General features: G+C 33.1%; 1 protein-coding gene across 1 annotated transcript in view; it reads right to left on the reverse strand.

Moving 5' to 3' along the window:
- Positions 1-18,268, reverse strand: part of CDH9 (cadherin 9) — a 234,213-nt gene that overhangs the window by 10,565 nt on the left and 205,380 nt on the right. Inside the window, exons 7-10 of the mRNA XM_072605477.1 lie at positions 16,784-16,971; positions 14,685-14,938; positions 1,805-1,941; positions 769-890 (exon numbers count right to left, since the gene is read on the reverse strand). Of these exons, the coding sequence (XP_072461578.1) occupies positions 769-890; positions 1,805-1,941; positions 14,685-14,938; positions 16,784-16,971 (701 nt within the window). The remainder of the gene's footprint in view (positions 1-768; positions 891-1,804; positions 1,942-14,684; positions 14,939-16,783; positions 16,972-18,268) is intronic.

An 18,268-nucleotide genomic window follows, 5' to 3' on the forward strand; every position in this document is an offset into this window, starting at 1 on the left:
TCTCAAGAACTTGTAAAATGTATTTATTATCTATTTGCATTTTACATTTCAATTTATGAATTTTCAATTAGAAAATTTTATGACTACTACGTAGAATCATATATTTCTATTGAAAATTCCTTTCATAATCAATATTAGCCAAGACCATTAAAATAATGGGAAAGCAGGCTCTCCTGGCAGAGCTAAACTGCAGATAAAACAATCAATTAAAGAATCATCACTCATCTTTTTTTTTTTATTGTAGGTAAAGTTCATCTTTTCAGACTGCAAATGGCTTCAATAAGGATTTCATCCCAGTACTTTGAAGAGTGCCACTCAACATCAACATAACAATGACTATGCAAAATAGTCTGGGATCTATATCATTTTCATTATATGGTTTGCTGAATAAATTAATGCAAATCGTATTTTTATTATCTGCTTGCATCCCTAGGTATCTATAAAAGCATTGTCAACACGGAATTTTCTTTGAAGTCAGTGTAAGTTATGAGCCCATACATAAAATAGGCAGGTGGCAGAATGGAATAAGAAGAAGCTATTCACAGTGTAATACATTAATATATGTAAAAGAAATTTGGAGAAAGAATCAAAATGGAATATTCTCAACCTTATCTGCCTAAGTATACGTAGGGTAGAAGGAGAAAGAGAGGGAGGTAGGAAGAGAGAGACAGAGAGAGGCACAGAGAAAGGTAGACAGAGAGAGAGCGGAGAAGGAGGAGGAAGAGGAGAGGGAAAGAAAACAGAATTTCATATATACCATGTATTTACCTGTCCAGGTTTTGCATTTTCACAAACAAATGTTTCATAATATTTGGCAAACTCCGGTGCATGATCATTTATATCTAAAATTCTGATGAAGACAGGAATGTGACTACTTTGTTTTGGGTTATCTGGAATGAAAAATACACATACAGGCAAACAACTTTTGTCTCATTTACAAAATTAACAATGATGTCACTTGCACCATTTGTAACCTAGCAATAAGTCAATTCTGTGACCTTTCTTTTTCCCTATTGGATCACTTGTGAACATTTCAGTATACTTATAAAACGCAAAAAAAAAAAAAAGAAGATATTTAAAATTAGAATGTGTTATTAATCCTGTTAACTAATTAGCTTAGCAAGATAAATGATTAGATTTAGGTTGTTTCCTTCAGCCCAAGATCAAAGAAGAAACCTAAAGTGTTAAGTATATATGTAGCTATATACGCACGCATGTATGTGTATACACTACTATGGAACTGAGCACAGACCTATTATTTCATTGGTATAGGGAATTTTAAATGCAGAAACTACACCCTCCTATAATTCAGCTGGGAAACTTATCTATATCTTATAGTCTTGGGTAATTGTTTGGTGCTCTGAGAAATTAAGCCTTAACAATAGAATGTATCCAATCCATGACTTGAATTTAGGTCATCTTGAAACCAAGAAGGTTTGATTTCTCTTTCTTTCTGTATATTACTCTTTAACTATCTGAATTTTTTCCCCTCAGTCTGCTTCTGGATATTTGTATCCTCTATCCTCTTGTTTGTGATTGTCTGTGTATTTTTGCATCACTTCTCCCAAATTTTCCTGATTATGACCCTATCAATAAAATATACTTCTCCTTGTTATCAATGTAGTATTAATAATAGAAAAATATTTTCAGAAAGATGTAAAAAGGTGATATGAAAAGAGAAGCTATATTAAGATGGTATAACATACAAAAGAAAAGCACAACTTCATAAGACCCAATTCTGGTAAAGTACGGATGTGTGCTAGTGAAAACATAATAGCTTTAGATAGATTAAACTTAAACTTACTAATTTCAGTTGCAGTAATGGTAATGTTGTGCCAGGGATATGTTTCTCGGTCAAGGGGTTTCAGTGTGAAGACTGACCCATTTGCAGAGTGGATATTGAATATTCTGTCCATATCGGTGTGTCGATCCACTGAGTATCTGTCAGGAAAGAGAGATACATGTCAATAAGTTTCACAGTTTTAAGCTGTACAAACACTACTTGAAGAAACAGGAAATTTTATGAAGTACATCTGGATGAATTATGGATGATGACTCTGAGACTATATTAACACTATTATTGACATTTTGGAATGAATCATCTTTCTTGACTTTTCCCAGCTTTGTTTTTCTGCACAATGTCCATTTCCTTTGAAGTGCTTATTTGATGTTTAAGATTGCTTCCACGAACCTTGCAGGACTTAAGTATTATTAAATTGGCTTTCCATGTTCTAGCTTAGCTTTAGCAGGATGTGGGAGGTGCCCCATAATTAATGGTTGAATTGAATATTATCAGAAATGTTGTAGAATTTTTTATTATTATTTTATTATTTTCAGTGCTCCACAATCACTTCCATATAACCTAGATATTTTTCCCTCTCTATCCCTCATTACCCCCTCCCTCACCCCTTCCTTCCCAAGATGGCATACAATTCTATGTAGGTTCTACACATTCATTCCCACTAAATACACCCTAACCTTAATCACATTGCATAGAAGAATTAAAAGGAATGGGAGAAATCATAAAACAAGCCAAAACTTATTACAAAAGAAAATGATCGGCTACACTCTGCTATTGAATTCCACAGTTGTTTTTGTGGATGTGGAAGGCATTTTGCCTTAAAAAACCACTGAGAATTTTTTAAGTCCTTGCATTGCAATGAAGTTGTAAGTCTACCAGAAAAAATTCTTGCACACAGTGGTTGCTGCTTTTTGCAGAGTTCTCCTGGTTTTGCTCCTTTTTCACTCAGCATCAGATCATATAAGTTTTTCCAGGCTTTGCTGACATCTTTCTGTTCATCATTTCTTATGGCACACTAGTATTCCATTACATTCATACACCAAAATTTATTCAGCCATTTCTCAAATGACGTGTATTCCCTTGATTTCCCGTTTTTGACCACCACAAAGAGTGTTGCTATAAATATTTTTGTACATGTGGAACCTTTCACATTTTTATGGTCTTTTGGGAATACAGACTGAGAAGCAGTATTGCTGGGTCAAAAGGTATGCATGTTTTTGTAGTTCTTTGGGCTTAGTTCCAAATTGCTCTCCAGAATGGGTGGATCAGCTCACAGTTCCACCAACAATGAATAAGTGTTCCAACTCTCCGACATCTACTCCAACATTTATCATCTCCCTGTTTTGTCATGTTAGCCAATCTGATAGGTGTGATGTGGTTTCTAAGAGTTATTTTGATTTGCATCTTTCTATTCAATAGTGACTTACAGCATGTTTTCATATGACTAATGATATCTTTAAATTTCTTTGTCTGAAAACTTCCTGTTCATATCTTTTGACTATTTATCAATTGGGGAATAACTTGTACTCTTGTACATTTGACTTGGGTCTATACATATTTTATAGATGAGACCTTTATCACAGAGACTAGTTGCAAAAATTCTTTCCCAATTTTCTGCTTCCTTCCTTATTTTTGTTGCATTGGGTTTAGTTGTGAAAAAAACTTTTCTTTTAATGTAATCAAAATTACCAATTTTGCACTTCATGATACTTTCTATCATTTTTTATTAAATAATTCTTCCCTTCTCCATAAATCTGATAAATACACTATTCCTTGCTCCACTAATTTGTTTAAAGTATCAGTCTTTATACTTAGATCATGTACTCATTTGGCCTTTATTCTTGTGTACAGTGTTAGTCATTGGTCTATGCCTATTTTCCCCCACACTGTTATATAGTTTTTACAGCAATTTTTGTCAAACAATGAGTTCTTACCCCAGAAACTGGGATCTTTGGTTTTATCAAACCGTAGATAGCTATATTTATTGACTACTGTGTCTTGAGTACCTATCATATTCCACTGGTCTACCTTTCTATTTCTTAACCAGTACCAAGGGGTTTTGATAATTGTTGCTTTATTATACAATTTGAGATCTGGTAGAGCTAGATCACCTTCCCTAGCATTTCATTTTCATTAGTTCCCTTGATATTCTAGACCTTTTTGTTCTTCCAGGTGAATTTTGATGTTATTTTTATCTAGATCTAGAAAATAATTATCTGATAGTTTCATTGATATGGCACTGAATAAGTAAATTAATTTAGGTCGAATTGTCGTTTTTATTATACTTGCTTGGCCTACCCACAAGCAACTGATGTTTTTTTTCACTTTCTTAGATCTAACGTTATTTGTGAGAAAAGTATTTTGTAATTGTGTTCATATAGTCCCTGTATTTGTTTTGACAGCTAGACTCCCAAGTATTTAATAGTGTCCACCATACATCTAAATGGCATTTCTACTTCCCTCTCTTGCTGTTAGACTTTGTTAGTTACATATAAAATGTATAAGATTTGTGGGGGTTTATTTTGTAACCTGCAACTTTGCCAAAGTTGTTTATTATTTCAAGTAGTTTTTTACCTGAATTCCTGGGATTTTCTTAGTATACCATCATATCATCTGCAAAGACTGATAACTTAGTTTCTTCTTTGCCTATTCTAATTCCTTCAATCTCTTTTTCTTTTATTGCCACAGCTAACATTTCTAGTACCATATTGAATAATAGTGGTGATAACAGACATCCTTGTTTCACTGCTTATTTTTATTGGAAATGCATCTGGCTTCTCTCTCCATTGCATATAATGCTTGCTTAAGGTTTTTGGTAGACACTGCTTATTATTTTATGAATAGTTCCACTTGTACCTATGCTCTCCAATGTTTTTATAGGAATGGGTGTTGCATTTTGTCATAAGCTTTTTCTGCTTCTATTGAAATAATCATGTGGTTGCTGTTAGTTTTGTTGTTCATATGATCAATAATTCTGATGGTTTTCCTAATATGGAAGCAGCTCTGCATTCCTCATATAAACCCTACTTGATCATAATGTATTATTCTCATGATAATTTGCTGTATTCTTGTTGCTAAAATCATATTTAAAATTTTTACATCTATATTCATTACAGAAATTAGTCTATAATTTTCTTTCTCTGCTTTGGTTCTTCTTGGTTTAGATATCAAAGCTATATTTGTACCATAAAAAGAATTTGGGAGGAATCCTCCTTTCCCAGTTTTATCAAATAGTCAGTATCATATTGGAATTAACTCTTTTTTAAATGTTTGATAGAGTTTACTTACAAATTCATCTGCTCCTGGAGATTTTTTTCCTAGAGAATTCATTGTTGGCTTTATAATTTCTTTTTCTGAGATGGAGTTATTTAAGTATGCAACTTACTTGCTGTTACCCTGGGAAAATTATATTTGTTAAAATAATCATCCTTCTCCTTTAGATTGTCGAATTTATAGGTATGTCCCTGGGCAAATTAATTTCTAATTTTTATTTTAATTTCCTCCTTACTGGACATGAGTTCACTCTTTTCATTTTTGATATCGGTAATTTAATTTCCTTCTTTCATTTTTTTAAACCAAATTGAGCAAAGGTTTGTCAATTTTATTGTTTTTTTTTTTTTTCATAAAACCAACTCTGAGTTTTATTTACTAATCTCTCCTCTGGTTTTCAGTATTTCTAATTTGCTATTTACTTGGGGATTTTCAACTTGTTCTTTTTCGATCTTTTTCAGCTACATGCCCAATTCGTTAATCTCCTCTTTCACTATTTATTGATGAAGGCATTCAAAGATATAGAGTTTCCCCTAAGAACTGCTTTTGCAGTTTTCCATAAGATTTGGTAGGTTGTCTCATTATTGTCATTCTCTTGAAAGAAGTTCTTGATTGTTTCTATGATTTGTTATTTAACTCACTCCTTCTTTAGGATTAGAATATTTAGTTGCTAATTAATTTTTGGTCTATCTTTCCATTGCCTATTATTCCATATAGTTTTTATTGCTTTACGATCTGAGAAGGATGCATTGGCTATCTCTGCCGTTCTGCACTGGACTGTGAGGTTTTCATGCCCTAGTATATGGTCAATTTTTGTATATGTGCCATGTACCACTGAGAAAAATACATTTTCCTTTCTTTCTCCATTCATGTTTCTCTAGAGATCTGTCATATCTACCTTATCCAGAGTTTTCTTCACTTCTTTAACTTCTTTCTTGTTTATTTTAAGGTTAGATTTATCAACTTCAGAGAGGGGGAGGTTGAGGTCCACCATTAATATAGTTTTGCTCTCTATTTCTTCCTGTAACTCCCTTATCTTCTCCTCTAATAATCTGGATGTTTTACCACTTAGCGCATATACGTTTCGTAATGATATTTCTTCATTGTTTTTGGTGTCTTTTAACAGGATATAGTCTCTTTCTTTAACTTTTTTTGATTAGGTCTATTTCTGCTTTTGATTTCTCTGGGATTAGGATTGCTAAATTTTCTTTTGTTTACATCAACTGAAGCAGAATATATTCTGCTCCAATCTTTTACCTTTATCCTGTATGTATCCCCCCCGTTTCTTATAAACAACATATTTTTGGATTGTGGTTTTTAATCCATTCTTCTGTCTCTGTTTTATGGGAGCATTCAACCCATTCAGAGTTATGATTACTATCTGTCTTTCCCTCCATCCTCTTTCCCCCTCTTTGGACTTTTAGTTCTCCCCTTTCCCTTCCCTTCCACAACAGAGTTTTAATTTTGACCACCACCTCTCACAGTCTCCCCTTCCTTCAGGTTATTAGTTCAAGTACTATTATTTCCGTATTGTAGTTGAGCTTGTTCAGTGAGATTTAAAGGGTTCACAGGACGAGATATTGAATTCTCAGTTTGCTCATAAAAATTCCAGTAAGGCTGGTAACTGATCCTTCTATAATCTTTACATAATTTCTATGATTCTTTAAGGTCATTTGACACTCCCATCAACCCTATGGCGTTTGTGTTTACGTTATTACTCTTTTGCATATGGGTAAGCTGAGAAGAAGAGAAGTTACAAAATGTGCCAAAGTCAAAGATATAGGATTTGAAACCTAATCTTCCTGATTTCATCCCCAATATTGTCACCATTGAACCATGCTACCTCTGATTGGTAGACAGTATAAGTATTAACCTCACTTTACCAATGAGGAAACTGAGGTTCAATAAAGTTGAAGGATTTATTTCCCATTCTCACGATTTACAAGTGACAGAGGTAGGTTTTAAATCCAAGACTTTTGACTACAGACTCAGTGGTCTTGGTACTACTAAGGCGACTGTGCATCAGCTTTGTTTTGCTTTTAGCTCTAGAGGCATGGTGTGGGAGAATAGATATAGTGCTGTTCCCAGAGTCAGGAAGATCTGAGTTTGAATCCTACCTCAGACACTTGTTAGATATGTGACCTTAAGAAAATCACTTAATGTCAGGTTCCCCAACTATAAAATGGGGGTAATGATAGCACTACTTCCAGGAGTTGTTGAGCAACTCAAATGAGTTAATATTTGAACAAATGCCTAGCACATTTTAGGTGCTGTAGAAATACTAGCTAATATTATTAGCTTCTGAACAATGGGAATGTTATTTTTAGCTCCGTAATCTTTGGAACAAAATTCCATTCAAAACTACAGTCTAGAGGTCTAGTACAATTTGTTATACTTGGATTTTGCCTGCATGACTCTAATACCTCAATCAGAAATTAGTTGTCTCATGTTCTTTATCTTTGCATCATCATTGGATTAAAAAAGCTGCTTGCTTTTTGTTTGCTGCCTCTCTGTAATAAACTTCTAATCTTCTCTGAGGCTTAATGAAATACTTGGACACGAAGTTTTTGGTTATGAGCTCTTGAATTGGCAAGGAGTGCCCCTAAAAATAGCTGAACTTTAAAATACAGTGAGAACTAAGAGGTGGGAGGTAGTAATCATCTGTTCCCAGAATCTGTGAGAATATAAGCAAGTCTCTAACCTGAGGGAAACTTGATTACTAATAGAGTGAGGCAGAGCTGACAACAGCTGCTAATTGTAATGATAATCTCAAATCCTTTTTATATGTTGTAAGTGGCAGATGAATTTCCAAAAGTATGTGTAAAGAATGTTTTGCTGTTTTGTGGAGTTAGTTCCCTACCTTCTGTGGTAGAGAATTCCTACTCTTTTCTTTACTATATTTCTTTCCTTCACCAGCTTCTTAAACTCCTCCGAATTCTAAGAGAGTAAATCAGACCCTTCTGGGTCATATTCTTATAAATCAGAATCCCAGTGTCCAAGTTGTAGAAGCAGGGAGAGGTGGTTTCTGTATTTCCTTGTTATCCTGAAACGTCTCCAGTGAAAACAAACTAATATACACCTATTCATATACTGGCGATTCTAATCATGTACTCCAAATTTCAGCCTTTATATTTTGAAACTGTGTTTTGTAGAATAGTATCTTCTAGAAACTTTCTAGAATTCTGCAGGGATATGTGCCAAGATGGGTTGAACTTGAGGGATTTGGTAGAAATTACAATTTCCCCCCTCAATGTTTAAGTGTTTAGTTATGCATGAGGGAAATATTCCTTACTCTTATTCCTTTTTTATTGTTAGTATTATCCTTCTGATGTCATAGTCCTCTTTGAGAGCAAAGGACAAATAATAACAACAACCTCATTACAACATTTTGATAACATTCTAAATTTTATTCTGCAATATTTGTGGAAACTAAATGGACAAAAAAGGTTGATGTTAATTAGTCTTCCTATGTGGGCATTATTTGAAAGATATAATGGATAGATATCTATCCTCGGCATCAGAAAACCCTAGCTTAAATAGTACCTGTAATATATACTAGCTGTATGACCAAAAGCAAGTCTTTTATCTTTTTAGTATTCCCAGAGAAGCTTCCAAAATGTAAGGTTTCCAAATATTTACCAATGGAATAGTGGAAAGCATTTACTTAATAAGAATTCCTTCCATTTGTGAAGCGACATGACTGTATCAAGAGGGGAAATTAATTTTATTAACTTTATTTCAGGACTAAGGGGTAAAAGAAGTCTTGATATTCTTCAATTTTTGTGATTTAACTCCCTGGACACCTTAAAAAATGCCTTGGCATGGAATACAAGCCACAATGCCTTGTAGAATTCAATTCCTAGATACTACAGCACCAAGGGCCCACTTTCCCAATTGGTGCTTGCCTCTCTTAGCTCTATTACCAGGCTCTATCCAAGCTGTACTTCAACTCGGGTACTTAGGCGCCTGTCAATAACTTTCTCCTTCTCTGACTTTCCATTTATTGAACTGTAACCAAATCAAATTTTGTCATTTTTTCCTGGACAAGGTCTATCAATTTATTCTCTTACTGCTCCACTCACCATCTTAGTAATTTTCCAAACTGAATTAAAATGTGTCCTTGAGGGGAGGGCATTACTTTGCTTTTCTACATGTATCTCAATGATATAATGAAAACTAGAACATATTAAATGTTTTACATTTTTTATTCAATTTTTCCATTCAATTTGTGTTAAAATTGTTTAGCTTTGTTTTCTCTCCCTAAAAGTCTTATGAACTAATATCATATTCTGAGTGCTTCCAAAGGAGTTTAATATTGCTAACTAACTAAGGAATAGAGGTGATGTCCAGTGCTCAAATGGCAACATAAAGTACTATAAGTCCCAAAAGGCTCCACTCAATTGGAATAAGCCCCTAATATAAGACAGTAAATAGATGACATGCTTTTATTTTAAGGACAGGTATAGGAATAAGCTTACCAACAGAAAGTTGGCTAATAGTTGATAACATTTTATTTTGGCCATGGTTACCCACAATGTGGGGGAAATGAAAAAAAAAATATTCTCAGTCTAATGCAGACTCCTTCTTACACAATGATGATGTGGTAACTTTGTCATCAAAGAAATCATTCTAATTCTTAAAACTCTTAAAATAATTTTTTTTTCCATTCGCCAAATGAGTGCCACAAGCCACATGCATATTAACTTCTTCAGTGTAAGTGAAGCCAGAATTCTTAATAAAGTTGGAGGTTATTGAAAAGAGAATGATGCAGAGATTCTCTTCAGTGAGGAAAATAAACAAATTGGGATAATCAGCATATCAACTGCTAAAAGGAAGCAAGTAACTTTAAATTCTATCATGTGAGCTTTCATGCTAGAAAAAAGACCACTATGGAAATTGTTTAATCTTTCATGCCAATATCTACTTGTTTTACATAGTAAAAAAAAGAGAACTTTGTGAATTGAATTATGATTTTCAAATTAATCTACATGATATATGTAATGAATGTATTAATAATTTAGATTTTTCAGGGGACTCTGACTTGGGAGTCAGAGAATTACAATGCAGCTTGAAATGATCAATCAAACCATTGAGAATACTGTCAAAATCACTACATCCTTGTGCCTGTATACCTTAAGTAAAGTGAATCAAAGGTTGTAGAATCTATACCCATCACTATCTATCTATATTCTATCTAAAAATCCAGTTGTTAGTAAGTACTATTAGCTAAGTATTTAAAGCATCTAATCATCTGAGTATCTAAATACCTCTCCTAATGAGTTTCTAAGAACTGAAGTACTTAATTCCCTTAAATATCTAAGTATATAATCCTCTAACTATCCAAGTACTTAAGTACGCAATTAGCTAAGTACTTAAGAGTCTGAGTACATATATGCCTAATTACATAAGGACCTAATTAGCCAAAGGCCTATTACCTATATACTTAAGTGCTTAAGTTCATTACAGTTCAAACTCTTACAATCCAGATTAAAGTGGTTCAGTCATGTTCTAATAGTTTCAATTTTCTTATATCATGTTGACCTCATATTTTCTTTTGTATTGCTTCCAATTTTGTTTAGATATTTAGAGCCAAAAATTTCATGGATGACTTCAACCTCAGCAACAAGAAAAGAAAGAAAGCCTTTTCAAAATTGGTGTTTCCTGCAGTAGGAACAATCTGGAAGAGAATTCTTTGGAGAATGAGTTTAGGGGAGTGTTAAGTGTGAGAATACTCTTGAAATTAATATATCTGTTTTCTATGAGCTATCTCACCAGACAAGTACAGTGCACACAGAATAAACCCTTTTGCTAAATTAGGAACCTACAGTGAGCCAAATTTCGCTCATTTTAAGATACCATTTCTGGTGTTTGCTGACTGACCTTGCTGAACTATGCACCAACAAACTGGCCTAAACTAGTAACGTGGTCATCAGATCCTGCAAAACATCTCGCTTCTGTATATTACCTGTTCCTATGAAAGATTGCCCATTCTTTTTTTTTTTTGTAAACAGTTCTCTGAACCTCCCCTTTGTGATTTTCAAGCATAAATCTCCATTGCTTCTCCTGGGCTTTGGGCTCCTTTTGTACTTTATAATGGGAACCTTGGCAATAATATCTGATTTTCTTCCCAATTAAACTCCCAGGTTGGAGTCCATTGCATTTCGAAGGGTGGTTTCACCCCACTGACTTAAGGGATGTTAATATTGTGGATACTCATTTTCTTTCATTAAAGAAAAAAACAGGTTCATTAAGGGCACTCTTTGTAACATGGAAGTATTAATATCTTGAATTGAAGTGAAGTGAATTGTATTGTACTGGATGTAATTATTTATGACATTAATACATATCATATATATACACACATTCATATATACACACATTCATATATATATATATTACATACATACATACACACACACAAAGTACCTTTTCAACATCTTGGAATGAATGCCGTCCATGCTTCACAAACTCAATATTTTCAAAAGATAATTCTTTCTCCTTTTTTGCAAAACACTCCCCTATTCTAAACCTTCCTATTATTGTCAAAACACCACCATTCCCCCAGTTTATTCCCAGTCATCCAGGCTTACAATCTCAGTTTCGTACACAACTCCTCTCTTATATTTTATCTGTAAATGTAGTTGTTGCCGTCTTGTCATTTCTAACTTCGTAACATGCCTCATACCCCTTTTCTCTACTTATATTGCATAATACCTCATAACCACATGCATAGACTATAGCAACAACTTTCATATGGCACCTTTATAACTCATCTCTCCTTATTCCAATTTATCCTACAGTTACTATCAAAGTTATTTTTCTTGGTAAGTAGTATAAGATATTGATCTATTCCCAGTTTATTCCATACTACTTTCTAATTTTCCCAATAATTTTTACGAAATAATCAATTCTTATTTCAAAGTAAAGTCTTTACACTTGTCACATACAAAGTTATTGTTTTATTTGCTGCTATAAATTATATGTCTACTCTGCTTCATTGATATGCCTTTCTATTTCTTAGCCAGTATCAGATGGTTCTGATAACCTTGAGATATCATTTTGTATCTACCAGATTGGCAAAGAAGATTGAAGAGGAAAGAAAAAAATATTAGAGGGCATGAGGGAAAATTGGGAAATTAATTAATTTTTGGTGGAATTGTGAACTAATCAAAGGATTTTTGAGAAAAATATAATTATGTTCAAAGAGTTACTATAACTTACTATAGCCTTTGACCCACCAATACCACTACTAGGTCTATTTCCAAAGATGATTAGGGGTAAAAAAAAAGACAAGAAACTATGTTCTAAAATGTTTATAGCAGCCCGTTTTGTGTTGGCAAAGAACTTCAAATTGCAGGAATGCCCAACAATTGGAAATAGCTTAATAAGTTGTGATATATGGTTGTTATGGAATACTATTGTGCTATAAAGAATGATGAGTTCAATGATGTTAGAAAAAACACAGAACTTTCATAAAATAATGAAGAGTGAAATGAACAGAACCAAGAGAACACTTTATACAATAACAACAATATTGTTTTAGAAACAACTGATCAAATAAGTAATTTTGACTATTATAAGTACTCAAATTAACTATGGAGGAAATGTGAAGAAAGGTCCTATCTAAATCCAGAGAAAGAACTGTTTAAATGGAAATGTGTATAGAATAATTTTGCCTCTCTCTATTTGTGTGTAATAGGACAAGGGGGAAAGGAAGCATAAAATGAAAGAAAAAAGAAATTTACATGATAGCTTTATTATGTATTTAAAAGAAATAACAAGTTTTACATAATAGATTTGAAATTTCATGCACAATCATTTTTATTGTAATCTGTTATGGAAAAGTTTGTTTTATTTAATAAATTAAAAAGGAAAAAAATTATTTTTCTAAAGAACAGGTTTGATCCTGCCATTTTCCTACTCAATAATCACAGCATTTCCCTATTACCTCCAGAATCAAATATAAAATACTCTTTGGACATTTCAAGTTCTTTACAACCTGACTCCTTTTTCTGTTTTAAGTTTTATGATATATTACTCCCTATCACATAATATGCTATCCAGAAACACTGGAATTTTTCCTGTACAACACAAAATTCCTCCTGCCAGTTCCCTGTTATCTTGGTGGCTGTCTCCCCAAACTAAAATGTTTTTTCTCTTTATCTCCCAATCCTGGCTTCTCTGATATCTTCTAAGACTCATCTTACTTCTGATAATCTTCCTTCTTTCCCTCTCTTCCTTCTTTCTCTTCTCCAACATACGTATTATAGTATCCCTTTGAGATTACATCCCAATTTCTCTCTATGTCTTCTATGCATAGGTTTTTGTCTGATGTCTGTCCTATTAAAATGTGAAGTATTTAATGGCGGGAATTATACCTCTCCTGCCCCACTTTGTATATTTCATGTTTACCACAAATACATATATTTGCATTATGCAAATGCAATTGTGCAGAAATATTTGCATATAGTTGAACAAATTCATTTGACCAAAAGTGACCTTTGAAAATAATATTTTAAGTATCTTGATATCAAATTTATCACATATATCAAGCAAATTGTACAAACAACACCTGCCTATATGTAATGCATATAAATTTAAAAGTGAATTAAAATATAAGTTATCTTAACTATACTTTTGTTAGCTCCTCTAGTTGCAAATGTGGCCATGATACATCCAAGGTAGGTTATATATGTAGCAATTTGTTTGGAAAAGAAATCCACAGTAGTATTTCTTTTTAAATGAGAAAATGAATATATGGTTAAATGTTCTTTTTTAGTTTAGACATGATGTTATTTTTTCCTATCAAAGTAGGAAAATTTAAAACCATGGTTTTTTTTGTTTGTTTTTTTTCCAGAACAGTGACATTACCCATCAATAAGCACACAAGCATATTAGATAAAAACTCGGTAGGATTTATGAAAAGAAATGAACAAACGTTATATGGATTGAGAAGGCAGAGAGGTAGAAGTAGATCTGTGTCAATGGGTATAGAATACACATAGATGACAAGAAAAATCATTCAAAATATTAACACATATAAGCATATGTCACTTAATAATCCTGAAAAATCATCTTCTAAACAGTGAATATTCTAACTTTGAAAATCCTCAAATGACAAATATGGAGAAAACTGATATGATAAAACCAAGTTTTAAGCTTTTACAAATTATTTTTAACCAAGAAAATTCATCAGATGTATCTATCAGTTCAGAAAATGAAAGTTATTAATTTCTAATGTTGTATATGGTGAGTTATAGCAATATAATTCGACTGATTTTTCTTTTACAAATTTGAGTTTTGTGATATGTATATTATTTCAGGAACAATTGTTCTATTTTTTCAGCATTAGATGTATTTATAATAAAGAGAATAACAATATTCTCATTATCTTATCCATTCCCACAATTTAGAATTGTATATTTTACCTATGATTTTGTTGCTAATTTTATTTGATTTCTAAAGGAATATAGTGGAAGAAGAATATAATTGATCACGACTATTGAACTTAAGAAAAACATCATATTATACTATTTTTAGAAACATAGTGTCAGTAATAGAATGAAGTTTTTATTTTTGTGTGTGATAATCTGGACATTTCTGAAGTACTTACTTTACCAAATTTTTGATGGCATCTGGATCATAAGCTACGACTTGTCCAATAATGCTACCCTCTTTGACATCTTCATCTACTTCAATCAAATAAAAGGGTTTACTGAAGAATGGGGGCTCATCCACATCTTCCACTGAGATTTTGATCCCTGCTGTATCCTTGAATGGCCCCAAGTGTTGGAAACGTGGGTCAGGATGGATATTACTTGCTTCTACTCTTAGAGTATATATCATTTTCTTTTCAAAATCCAATTGCTAGAGATGAAATTGACAAGAGATTTTACATTTAAAAACACATTCCCTTGAATACATGATTAGTTAAAACAATAGCAGTCATTTCTTGATAGCATTACCTACAGGTAAATAACTTCCCCAAAGTAGTGATAATCACATAAATGACAAAATTAAGTCTTACCCTGGAAAAGATAAGCTCACTGTAAAACAGGTATTTCCTAAAAGTTTGTCGAATTAGATTGAATAAGGTACTGATTGGAAAAGTCATCCTCCATTTTATTCCAGACATTTATCATCTCTTGTAAGGTCTTTTGGAATTGCTTCATAATTGGTCTTCCTAATTTTAGTTTCTTCCCTAGCCAATGTCTATCAAATATCTGGCAAATTGACATCATAAAATACGTACTTAATCATTTTAAATCCTACTAGAAAATAAAGAATTTAAAATGTTTCACTATTGCCTCTTTGATAACATACAGAATCTTCAGTCTGACATTTAAGGACCACCATAACTTGGTCCCCACCTTTCTTTCCCCTTATATTTCATATTGCTTCTTTTCGCTCACTGGTTTGTTTTTGTTTTTGTTTTTGTTTTTGTTTTTGTTTTTGGACAAAATGGCCTGATAATTGTTTTTCTTAAATCACATTCCACATCCTTTCTCCACATTTTTGCATAAGTCAAGAATAAACTCGTATATATCTGCCTCTTATAATCTCTTGCTTTTTCTAATATTCAACTCAGGTGACACCTATTCTATAGGAGTTTTCTTAATCCCCCCATTTTTTCTTTATTTTATTATTCTCTGTCTCCATCTCTCTATCTCTTCTTCTCTTTTTCTGTGTCTCTGTCTCTGTGTCTTTGTGTCTCTGAGTCTGTCTCTGTGTCTGTCTCTTTCATTCTTCCTCAACTGAACATGAGCAACTGTGGGTAAATATTTGGTATCTTTATTGATCTACAAGTTCGAGCACATAATGCTCAATAAAGGCTGTTTGAGACAAGTGTTAGTTTTTAATTGCAAATGAAATTTCCTTTTAATGAATATATTGTCTTCAACATTGTGTTCTGAAGAATATTAATATTAAAGTACTCAATTCTGCACTGGCACGGATGTAGAGGAAAGAATAAATGTGAATTAAACTGAAGTGTGTCTGATCTGAGTTATTTGTCTAAGTCCCTTAACTATGTTGGCTTCTTAAAATATTCTCTATCTGAATTTTAAGAACATTAAATGATGCATTTTTAATTAGTCCTATGGAGGAAATATTGAATTGATATTACTTGTTAAAATACAAGGTAATATAATCAATTATTTAAACTTTATCTTGATGTATGCCAATTTCAATACATTTAGGGGGAAAACATTTTTATATCCAGTCTTAAAAATCAACAAAATAATTATCATATTTGAAGAAAAATATATGAATATTATTCTCATTCCTATTAGGCTGATATATTAAGAAATGTAATATGTATGTAGTAATCTAGGGAATAAGCTTCAAAAGTAGTCCTTTTTATCTTCCAGGCTCCCTAGTCTGTACTGTCATCCCAAGACACCTTTAATGAAACCAAATAAATAAACTTAAAAAAAACAAGATTTGTTTTTTTATTCTGATGTTAATTTTTTTGCATATTTGTTAGCTTTGTATGCATTTTTATTTGGAGTGTTATATATATTTAATAGATAACAATCAAGAGGTCTTGAAAGAAGTAAGATGTCAAAGCAATCTCATTTATATAAGTTCATAAAGGATGACTTTTACCTAAAAAAGGTAGAACAAAATTCAAACAGCTTCATTGAAGCAAAAACTTCTAATAGATAACTTCTATATTAATTTAGAAAAGAAATCACAATGCAGAAAATAAACCTTTTTGACAGTTATGATCCCTTCTTGTGTATCCTTGTCTGTGATGATGTCAAACATGTCTGCACCATCTCCTTCCACAAGGCTATACTCCACCTCTGCATTTTCACCGACATCAGGATCATTAGCTTTTATTCTTCCTAGTGGAGTTCCAAGGGGCACAGACTCAGGAGAATTGAACTGATATGTACCTGCAAATTAAATGAGTTATGCTTTGATATTTTGACTTTAGATATTGAGTAATATTCATTTCCCCTTCCTTTTCTCATTTGAATAAAATGTCTTTGAAGTTGAAAATGTGTTGAAATGATTTTTATCATGCATAACTCTGAGTTTTGTATTTTAAAATTGTTAAAGTTAAAATTTGGAAGGGAACTAGAGATTACCAAGTGCAAACCTTACATTTTGCCAAAGAGGAGACTGAGAGCCAGAGAATGAAGTAATTTTATCAAAATCTAAGAGTTAGTTAATGAAAAATTTCAGATTCAAAACAGAGTAAAAAAAGAAAATGTATATTTTCTTTTTTATTCTTCCTGTTCCTTAAAAGTGATATATATGTGTGTGTGTGTCACTTGAAGAAAATAACATATTGATAGTTGATTTTCCCCTATGTTCTACATATCCATTAACCTATACCTTTATGAAAATAACCATCTTCAAATTGTTTTTGTTATTCTAATTCTACTATAGCTTGATAAAGTATCAATAGCCATGTCTTTTACCTTCACCAAATTCCTCTTTGTATAAGGTCTCAGGCAACAATCAATGATCTTTCTGTTCATATATAAGTAAGAAGTACCTCTTTTTGTCCTAGGATAAAGGTGAAGCTACTTAATTAAGGAAAAATCTGGATTGTTAATTTCTATTTAGAAATCTGATTTAATATAACCTTCCATTTGAATTGAAATGCCTTGAATTAGAGTCATGACATTGCCAAGCCTAGAGGCCTGTGGGCTACCCGAGTCTTCTTACCTCAGCTCCCGAGGTCTTCGTTTGGCCAAACCAGGTGCGCATATGAGAGAAAGGACGTTCCAGAGTCGAACAAGGGTTGAGCTTTATTACAGGGTCTCGGTTACAAGTGCAGGGGGTTCTTCCTTAGGAGAAAGAGGGAGAATCTCCCAAGGAGGCAAAGATCTTACAATAAGGGATTGGAAGTAGAAGTGTAAGTGGGGAGAGAGGGGGAGGGGAGAGAAGAGAGAGGAAAGTGAGGAGCCTAGTAAGCTCACACGTGGTCCTTCGCCCAAGAGGCTTTTTCAGGCTTTCCCGAACCTACTTAAGCCCTTTGCCCGTAGTTTACATATCAATATCGAGCCTGTTAGGAGACAACAGGTGTGTCCAATCCGGAACAGCCTCAAAAGCAGGGAGGCTCCACCCATCACGTATCTCCCGGGAAGAGGAGGAAATACCCGAGCTAGCCGAGCTAGCTCGGTCTGACCTTCTCGATTCCCTACTGTTTTTGGAGGGCCTCGTAGGAACTCTAAGATTTAG

This window comes from Notamacropus eugenii, chromosome 4 (genome assembly GCF_028372415.1).
Source record: "Notamacropus eugenii isolate mMacEug1 chromosome 4, mMacEug1.pri_v2, whole genome shotgun sequence".
NCBI classification, from domain to species: domain Eukaryota; kingdom Metazoa; phylum Chordata; class Mammalia; order Diprotodontia; family Macropodidae; genus Notamacropus; species Notamacropus eugenii.